The sequence below is a fragment of the Erpetoichthys calabaricus genome, chromosome 9, assembly GCF_900747795.2.
Source record: "Erpetoichthys calabaricus chromosome 9, fErpCal1.3, whole genome shotgun sequence".
Taxonomy (NCBI): Eukaryota; Metazoa; Chordata; class Cladistia; order Polypteriformes; family Polypteridae; genus Erpetoichthys; species Erpetoichthys calabaricus.
The window spans coordinates 71,387,063-71,397,958 of record NC_041402.2 but is presented as its reverse complement, the minus strand read 5'-3'; the positions used below and the strand labels follow the sequence as shown (position 1 = coordinate 71,397,958).

The following is a 10,896-nucleotide window of genomic DNA, read 5'->3' as shown; positions in this document are numbered from 1 at the left end:
AATTGACAATAAATGCAAAAGATTTACATTGATTATCATATGACATTATAGAATTTTATTGAAATCTTCTGCATTTTGTGTCAGACTTACATTACACCACATTAAATGATGCTGCATAAACAAGTCATAAGTTGTGTATGTTTCATGTTCTGTAATAAAAATCTCAGCCCCCCTTATAATTTGGCGAACACCCCTGTCAACTTTTTCTACTTACGGCTTTCAGGCTTACGGCCCTGAGTAAACTAAACATTATATAAAAGTAGTAATGATATATTTTACGTACCTACTATCAGTAGATATGTAGAAGTCAAGCGATATGAGCGTAATGAATCACTTGGAATCACTATTGTAACACCAAATCTGGAATTTTCCTTTAACACATGGTTTACGCTGAGCAAGACAGCGCAAGCTGTAAAGATGGGCAATGTAAATGTACCGCTCAATTTATTTAATGTATATGGATGTAAATTTAAAAAACAGAATTTTATATTGCCTTTTCAAAATAATACTGAAAAAACTGTAAATATTTGGTTGTTATTTCTTCTGTACATACTGGCCCTCATGGCTGGTCTCATGACCTGGAACCCCTGCAGATTTTATTTTTTCTCCCGCTGTCTTGAGGTTTTTTTTGTTTTTTCTGTGCTCCCTGGCCATCGGACCTTACTTTTATTCTGTTAATTAGTGTTCTCTTATTTTAATTCTTATTTTGTCATTTTTTCTCTTTCTTCATCATGTAAAGCACTTTGAGCTACATTATTTGTATGAAAATGTGCTATATAAATAAATGTTGTTGTTGTTATATATATGCCCCCCCTGACTGTTGTGCCCTAGGCCATGACCTAGGTTTGCCTTATGGGAAATCCGACCCTGACCAACCCCAGAGGTTCACCCACCCCCTTATGAGATACTGTATAAGCAAAACTTAGAAAAAAAAGTAATATAGGCCATGGAGTGCCATTTTATGCTATTTCGAGACTGCTGATCACGATTGTGATAATATTTTTTAAAAATTTACTTCTTTATTGTTGGTCCTAGCCCTCAAAGAGCCACTCCCAGGAGGTTGAAAATGATTAATATCAAACCTAAGCATGTGGGGTATCGTTTTAGATTATTTCAATGTCGGTGATTACGAATATTGTATTACTTTTGTTCAATTACAATTGAGAATATTTAGACTAAACATTTGAATTGAAGCACATTTTAGTATTTCAAATATCTGATGCATCTGTTCGTGTTTATGATGTACTTCTCCCTCGTGAATTAAATCGTTACTTTTCCACGGAACACCGCAAACGTTGGCGTCTTAAGACTTTTTTGATAATGATTCTTCGATTTCACAGTTGGCGGCACGGTGGCGCAGTGGGTAGCGCTGCTGCCTCGCAGTTGGGAGACCTGGGGACCTGGGTTCGATTCCCGGGTCCTCCCTGCGTGGAGTTTGCATGTTCTCCCCGTGTATGCGTGGGTTTCCTCCCACATTCCAAAGACATGCAGGTTAGGTGGATTGGCGATTCTAAATTGGCCCTAGTGTGTGCTTGGTGTGTGGGTGTGTTTGTGTGTGTCCTGCGGTGGGTTGGCACCCTGCCCAGGATTGTTTCCTGCCTTGTGCCCTGTGTTGGCTGGGATTGGCTCCAGCAGACCCCCGTGACCCTGTGTTCGGATTCAGCGGGTTGGAAACTGGATGGATGGATGGATTTCACAGTTGTGATGAACCAGTGCCTTTTCCTGACACGCTGAATGCAACGCCAATTTCTCAAAGTGAGTAAAATATTCTGCTCCCACCTCAATGCAAACGCGAAAGCTAAGTTGGGCCAACTTTAGAGACCAATGAACCTAACACTGGGGCTAAAGGAATTTGATAGGAGAGTTAATGGGGAAAACTCACATTATCACAAAGATAACATACTGACTCTACAAAAAGTACATACTCGCTGTCTGGTATATAGGGGTAATATAAAATGACAGTGATTTTTTTTTTTTGCCAAAATAGCTTACGGATATCACTTCTGAGTAATGTCAGTAATATAATACCTCTGTTGCTCCGCTCCGCGCCGCGATATTTTTGTTCGTGCTTGTATAAATGAGGAAGTTGTGGGATGATCCCTTGTGTGTCCTTTCACAAGTTGTACTTTGGCGACGGTGCCTATAGTTCAAATCCATCCCAGCGTGCAGCGCGCCCTAACGGCTCCACACCACACACCGCATTGCCGGTTTGCAGCAGGCCGATTGGATTTGGGGTCCTTAGCCGGTCAACCGGGTCGAACCGATCCACGACAAAGAAAAGGACCCCATTTGTCTGTCTGCTAGCACAGCCTCCCCTACCCTGAATTCAGACTGGCCGCATATACTTCGTGTGAACGACCGGCGGGTATTCATCCACACTGTTTTCTCGGAACCGAACCGACCTGAATTGAAGGGACACTACACCAGGCCCTCATGGCCGAACCGCTGCAGCCCCAGACGCCGAGTAGACACGAGAAGAGCCTTGGACTTCTCACCACTAAATTCGTTACCCTTTTGCAGGAGGCGAAAGACGGGGTTTTGGATCTCAAAGTGGTAAGTGACGGGGGACGGGATGCCGGCTGCTCGTGTAATCTTGGCAACTCAGTGGAGCAGCGGCCTACTGGCATGGCGTGGCTGTCGGGGGACCCAGCTGTTCAAGGAGGCCGTACAGATGTGGGCGGAGGTTTCGGGGGCTAATAGGAAAGGACATTTAAACATAAACATGGGAGGGCTGGATCCAATGATGTCCGCATGTATCCGCCTGTAGTTAGTCGCATGGCTACTTGCTGGTGGTGTTTATTTACTTGGATCTGACTGCTGGGCATCCTGACAGTTCACTTTAGCATCCCCAATATAAACCCGCAGATATTTACTTAACTGCCTGTCCGGAACCATTGGGGCTGCACAGTGGAGTAGAATACCAGTTAAAATGTCGTTGCTAATGGCTGATCATTTTTATTTGGTGGGGGGAATCCCCTCCACAACTGGAGTCTCTGATAAAAGCGTGTTGTAGTCAATGTGGACTGGTGGGCAATACTTCAAGAAAGGTAGGGAGATTGAATTTTTCGTTTGACATCAGCTGATTGGAATACTCGCGCCAGGATCATGTTTGGCTTCTGATCGGGAGGAAATGTTACAGAATAAGGTTACTTAAACTGCTGCGCTAGAGCACAAGAATGCCCACAAAACGGAGAATTCAGTAAATCGAGCTCGTTTAGTTATCTTATGGCTCAGTTGTCCGAGTGTCTCATCTTGATACCCCTTAAAAGTTGTCAGGGTATCGTTCTGCCATTTCTGTTGTACTCCTCTGCGCAAGGAGATGGCTCGCTAAAAGTGTAGCATCAGACTGTTGTTTCATTATTTGGTGAATGCAAAGTATTCCGTAAGATTCTGAAACTCGACTTGTGTATAAAACGCAAGTGCTCCAAATAAAACGGAGCCCCAGCCAACCACTAGTGAGGCCAACAAGCAGTTTATACTAAAAGAGAATAAGACAATTTGGAAGTAAGACCGTTTTCTGTTATAGGTCATTGACAGCTGTTACTTTATTAGGCCCCTTTTATAATGAAAACATCACAAGCATATTAAAATTCTTTACCAGCACAGTGTACTGTTCATCCTTTTCTAAATGGAGATATATATAGATATTGTGTATATATATATATATATATATATATATATATATATATATACACACACACACATTTTTTTTTTACTATAGATAGGAAAAATTACTTGTTTAGAATAAAACATACTTGGGCAACTACTTGTCAATTATTAAACCGTTTATGATTTTGATGTTTTTATGAGGTATCATAACAGGTTTAAATGAGCTTAGTTTGTTGCTATTGTTAAATGACTATGTGTAAGGCATCAATTGTGATGTTGGGACTGTTTTAAAAATAATGTAAGGCTGTCTCAAATGTAGAATGGTACTAATATTATAATATCTGTGACTTTTTACTTGTAGTTATCTCTTATTCTTTGCCTCTGTTCAGGTGGCAAAGCTTGTGCTGTCATGGTTGAGAGGGGGAGAGGTAGACACATTTTCACCTTCTACACACTCTACTGGTTAATCCTGAACAAGTCACTTCACCTGCTGCAGCTTTAAATGTTGAAATAAGTAAACAGTTGTACTTGTGTAGTGCTTTGGAACGGACACAATTATACATCAGTATGAAATGTAGAATTTATTTTAGCAGTGCGTATGCTGCTGCATATATTGATCAAATGTTGATATCTATCATTTAAATTGTTTTAAACCAACTGTAGTGTCCAAAGCGCAGAATTATTAGTAGGGAGTGCTAAAACAACACAAACAAAAAAGGCAATTTGCATCCACATCCAGTGTTGATTTTACTTTTTAAAGAATTAGTTATATACAGCATTGAGATAAAAATAATACAATAATATTTTCCAACAGAAGGTACTTCAAGTTTAAGAGGAAAAAAAATAATTAACAAAATTACAGCAATATATTTGTGGGTAAGGGAAGGAGTAGTCGCACTGTAAAAAAAAAATACTTATTTTTTTTTAAGCAACAAATATTCATGTGTTTCTGTTCTACTATAATAAGATGTATTATAATTTACATAGTTGTGGATTTATTGTTAAATTAAGCACAAGTCTGAGAAATTGTTGTTTGAGCTGCATCAGTGGTGCTCAGTGTGCCTCATTGGACAGGTTGATTTTTGTCTTTAACTGAGAAGAACAAATGTAGTTTCACTTTTTGTACTAATGATTTATCATTGCTGGACTTTTTTGTAAAGGTTTCGCTTCTTACAGTGATGATAATCTCAGTTAACATGCATTTGTCTATAATATATATATAACTAATCATTAGCATGGAACAGACTGTCAAAGCATCACAAAGTTATATAAAACCAAATCCCCACACACTCGCAAACATCTTGAAATTACTGCTCATTTTTAATGCATGGTTTTTAGGATTTCCCTACAGTTAAATCTGACCTTATTAAGCCTTGATGTTGAATCATATGTTGTTTTGTTTCATTTTTACTACAAAGTTGTGTTGTATTATGTAACCGTAAATGTTTTTTCATGTTGTATTACTGATTTCTATATGCAGTACTTCCAGAAATAAATTCAGACTTTTCACGTAACAAGTATTGCTGATCTAGATTTTGTATTGCTTGTTTTACTGTTATATGCCTGGTGTGCTCTGTCACTTTCATGCAGGTGATGTTGTAGATATGGAAAGTTGTATATATTTCATTTTGTGTGGAAGGTCTAAAATGTGTCTTGGTTTTATTTTGAGGTTCTTGACAAAGCTTGGTTGGTCATGTTTTATATGTGGTAATAAAAGTGAAGCTGCTTATCAGCAAGAGTTCCGGGGGAATTGTTTTCAACATACTGTTTTATTTAAGGCATTTAATGTAATGGTTTACAGTGGGTTTGAAAATGTTATGTAGTGTTTTGATTAGTTTGTGAGAGCTAAATCACCGAGGGCACCAGCATTTTCTTCGTAAAAAGTAACTTGAGTTTGCTGCACCTTTTTAGGATATGGTGAAATGTTTTCCTGTCTCTGAAGAAGTTATCTGAACTCCAGCAAAACTTGCATCACATTAGTAACAGTTTTTCATTACAACAACATAAACAAAATGAATACTTTTGTTACAAATTAATTGTTCTCTTAAGCTAAGCTCTTGTTTAATTTAGGTGGTCATGTACAGTAACAGCAGTATTAATTGAATCTTTACCACTGGTCACTGCTAATTACAGGCATATTTGTTCCCTTGCTGTTAAATCTAAATGCAGCATGTAAATTGGTGCATTTATTCTATGGTTGTATACAATTCATGTGCAGCCAAATTAAATTGGGGAAAAAAAAACCTTTTTACAAAATAACATAAGTGACCTAATGTCTTTGCATGTACCTTCTTAAAATACTGTGTTCATCTGGAGATCTTATGAATGGTTCTTGGGTCAAAAAATTAAAAACTAACCTAGCCCACACCAAGTTTTATCAGATTTAAAGTTTAAAGTGAACTTTGCTTATGGAAAAAAATTTGGAGTTAAGTAATTTAAGGCTGAGAAGAAACACAGGGCATATAATTGCTGTTTTCATGAGCTTGCTGCTTGTACACAGGTATATGTAACTTAATTTATTTTACATGGCCCTTACCACTGATAGAGGTTGTTGTCCATGCAAGATTCAAACTCTGTATTCTTGCTCATTCATCACTTTTTTAAAATTAGCTGACTCCCCTATTGATGGGTCTCTTCTGTTCTTGTTTTTGTCTTTTTTTCCCCCTTGCTCTCAATTCAAGCATACTGCTTCTGCTGTGAAAAGCAAAGACCAACTTTGCTAGCTATTGGGCAAGAACGGTAAAAAATGTGACTGTTACTGTGGTCTCGGATAATGGACAGATGGTTTAGTGGAGATAGGCAAGCTACCTGAATGCACCTAAACCTTAATGTAAGATGTTTGCTATGTTTTAAATGATCCAAACCTGATGTGCTGTATACAGATTTGTGTAGCCGTATTTGTGTTCTTGAATTACTGTTAAACATTGCCATTTGTTGTCATATTTACCAGTAATACCAGGAAGCAGGCAAAAACAGACTTATCTTGTATCCCATCTTATATATCATATTTTACTCCCTCAACTTTTCATAAAACCACCTCTGAACTTTCTTTGGTTTCTTCCTTCAAATATCTGCACTGGTCGGAGTAAATGTCAATGAAGTGGTGACATCCCAGTCACTTACTATACTAAACATGTATAATCTTGTAGAAGATAAGTAGTCAAAGCATTGCTGCCTTAATGCGTGTACATGCTTCTTTTTTTAGTATTTTGTTTTGCACAGTAAATTATAGGCAAAAGTACACTGGATCAAAGACAGTTCTAAAATGTATGAGCTGATAGCAATATTCAACACAAATTTAAAATTATAATGAGCCAGGATGGCATACTGTATATTTATGAATTAAATTAAACCCGCAATGTGCACAGCAGAAAACAATTTAATGAAAAAATAAAAAAGGCATAAGATAAAATATGCACCTTATAAATTTCTCATCTTTAACTGGTTAAGATCACAAGCGTTTTGTGACTTGCTTTGATGTAATCAGTGCTCAAGTAATGCCTCTGTCTACCCATTTCTGGTCCTGGGTGATTCTCATATGAGTGGATAAGCAGCATAAGAAGTACAACATGCTAGTTTTTGTTTTTGGCATGGGAGGTAATTAATCCAAAATAAAGAATAAACACAAATAGTTAGACTAGAGGTGCCAAAAAACCTAAACATATATGCAGACTATATAGTGTGGGAATGATACAAAGATGAATAAGTACCCTAAGTTCTTGTCTATAAGCCGCGGCTTATCTAAGGAAAAAAGTTGTGAAAATGAAAAAAATAGAATATCGGCTTATACATAAGTCCGGCTTATACAGTAATCCCTCCTCCATCGCGGGGGTTGCGTTCCAGAGCCACCCGCGAAATAAGAAAATCCGCGAAGTAGAAACCATATGTTTATATGGTTATTTTTATATTGTCATGCTTGGGTCACAGATTTGCGCAGAAACACAGGAGGTTGTAGAGAGACAGGAACGTTATTCAAACACTGCAAACAAACATTTGTCTCTTTTTCAAAAGTTTAAACTGTGCTCCATGACAAGACAGAGATGACAGTTCTGTCTCACAATTAAAAGAATGCAAACATATCTTCCTCTTCAAAGGAGTGTGTGTCAGGAGCACAGAATGTCACATAGATAGAGAAAACAATCTCTAGCAAACAAATCAATGGTGCTGTTTGGCTTTTAGGTATGCAAAGCACCGCGGCACAAAGCTGTTGAAAGCGGCAGCTCACACCCCCTCCGTCAGGAGCAGGGAGAGAGAGAGAGAGAGACAGAGTTTGTTTTTCAGTCAAAAATCAATACGTGCCCTTCGAGCTTTTAAGTATGCGAAGCACTGTGCAGCATGTCGTTTCAGGAATCAGCTTTACAAAAGATAGCAACGTGAAGATAATCTTTCAGCATTTTTAGACGAGCGTCTGTATCGTCTAGGTGTGCGAACAGCCCCCCTGCTCAATCCCCATACGTCAGGATCACAGATAGTCAGCGCAAGAGAGAGAGAAAAGTAAGCAATCTAGCTTCTCAGCCATCTGCCAATAGCGTTCCTTGTATGAAATCAACTGGGCAAACCAACTGAGGAAGCATGTACCAGAAATTAAAAGACCCCATTGTCCGCAGAAATCCGCGAACCAGCAAAAAATCCGCGATATATATTTAAATATGCTTACATATAAAATCACAATTTAAATGACCGCTACGCGCGCGTGTTGACTCGGCGACGCCCAGAGCAGAAAGAACGCGCTCCGGCCGCGCCATGCGGGGAGTGAGAGAGACGCCAATATCTCACACTCTCTCCCCCCTTAAAGAAATTAAATGAGTGCGAGTGAGACCACTGACCTCCCTCCCTTCTATTAGTTATAGGTTATAGTACGTTCGGGTTATCCATGAGTCCGGCTTATCTATGATAAGATTTTATTTTAAAAATTCGTATGATTTTTGGTCTCCGGCTTATACACGAGTCCGGCTTATAGACAAGAACCTAGGGTAATAGAAATGGTTCACTTTATAAAGAAAGTTGGATCCACAGTTGCTTTTTTTAAATCGGTCTCATTCTAAGCTTGTTTATCAGTGTTTTTGCAGTGGCAAGATAAGAGAATTGCAGCTGTTATGTAGGGAGTGATACTACTGTATATTGGCCATGTGACCATGTACTCATTTTCTTAAACCACCTTCTTTACTACATTATCTTTTGCACTATTCAGGCACTAGTCATCACAGGGTACATACATCCATGTTTAGTTACACTTGGGTTCTTTGAAATGTAATCAACTCTTATGATTTGTCATATTAGAGGAAGCAAAAGTACATGGAGAAACTGATGCAGACACATATAGAATGTGCAGGCACCACAAAGAAAGCATGAAATCCAGGTCCTTAACATTGACAGATCTACAATATACCATTGCTCCAGCCCCTTATTTATAGCAACAGGAGGAGGTATTTGAGGCAAAGGTTGTCACTTTAATTAACACAAATGCCCAAATATGATCAAAGGTTAAACGCAAATACCAGTGGAATGTAAAGAAAATGCTCCTTACTGTTTTGTCTATACTGGTTCAAGTCTTGTGTCCTTTTATCTGCCACACCACAGAGACAATTTTAGGGAGCAGTTGTGATTGGTAGCTCTATCATCTTCAATGTTGCCTTGTCACTGGTAAAACCTCTTTCCATCCAGGCACCCCTTTATACTGATAGATAGATAGAATGGATTGTAGAGAAACTCAAAAATGATCCACAGAGGTTAATAACACAAAAATTATAATGCTTTTATCAAAAGGAGGAAAGAACAGGTAAAACAGACAGGACATATAAACAGTAAAATAATAAAAGTCAAATGCCCAACAAGCTTTCCTAGAAAACAGTTCCTGTCCATTCCATGGGATGAATCCACTAGCACAACGTGTTGACCTTTTGTCAAATTCTCACCTCACAACTCCAAGCTCAGCAGGTTGTTTCATATACACATTGAAACATTTGAAATTTCTTAAAACTTTATGTTGGAAAACAACCAAATGAGAGTCGCTATAGCATGCTTGACACAACTGAGAAACCCAATTCTCGGGAAGGGTGTAGACTCATTTCAAAAGTATTGAGCATCCACGCTGTCTATATATGGCCATTTCTTGTCTGAGAACAAGCTCACTTCTTGATTAAGCTATTGCAACGCAAATTGTGACTCTAAATGAGGTCCAGCAGTTACTGGATTTAACTAAAGATGATTTTTGATAAATCAATAATTGCCAATATGTTATCTGTTATGGGACACTTGAAAGCATCCATTCAGTACCCTTGCAAGCTGTGGCTGAAGTAAGAGACATCTGTGTCCTTGCCTGCAGAGTGTTGTGAAATGTCCTATGAAGATACTGCAGATATACAGCTAGGTCCATAAATATTTGGACAGACAAATTTTTTCTAATTTTGGTTCTGTACATTACCACAATGAATTTTAAATGAAACAACTCAGATGCAGTTGAAGTGTAGACTTTCAGCTTTAATTCATTGAGGTGAACAAAACGATTGCATAAAAATGTGAGGCAACTAAAGCATTTTTGGCGACTAAAGTCCATTCCGACGCACACCTCCAGGTTCAGGAACAGTTTCTACCCAGCTGCAATTGGATTCATGAACAATCAGTAACCTTGTGTCACCTCCACTGCTACCTGCACATATACTTCTGCCACTGTCTCTATTTATTCCTAGTATTCTGGTTTTATTTGTTATTTATATTCATTTATTTATTGTGTGTTTTTTGTCTATGTTCACTGTCTGCGGAGGCACGTGCAAGCAAGCATTTCATTGTACATGGTACTTGTACACATGACAATAAAGAATTGAATTGAATAGCTTAAGAGTCTTTTTCAAAATCAGTTGTATCTGAAAAAGTGTGTTAACATTGCCACAAGTACACACATACAATATATGCATCCTGCCATTCAGTCATGTTAGATGCTGCTTGTATTTAGCATTGTACAGAAGCAAGTTAAATGAGTCTTAAATACTAGACCTTATTAAAAAAAAAATCACTCACAAAGTTTCACTGCTTCCTAGAGTGTGCTACACTATTTTTAGGGTTTATACTATGTTTATTATTTGTTTGTGTGTGTCATATAGGGATGCTCCGATCAGTCGGCCGCCAATTGGAATTGGCCGATTTTAACTAAAAAAAAAGGCTGATCCCCAAAACCTATATATTCAGCCCTTACTTTTGTAAGATTTACCGTAATTTACTTGCAGTGCTCCTTTATGCAAGTTATTATGGTAGTTGAGCCAGCACACATACTTCCATTTTTTTGTTTTT

General features: G+C 38.3%; 1 protein-coding gene across 1 annotated transcript in view; it reads left to right on the top strand.

The window, feature by feature from the left end:
- Positions 1–2,142: 2,142 nt before the first annotated feature.
- The window catches only part of e2f4 (E2F transcription factor 4), an 81,530-nt gene continuing 72,776 nt past the window's right edge, over positions 2,143–10,896 (top strand). The window contains exon 1 of the mRNA XM_051931530.1: positions 2,143–2,553. Coding sequence (XP_051787490.1) covers positions 2,434–2,553 — 120 coding nt within the window. The 5' untranslated portion in view covers positions 2,143–2,433. The remainder of the gene's footprint in view (positions 2,554–10,896) is intronic.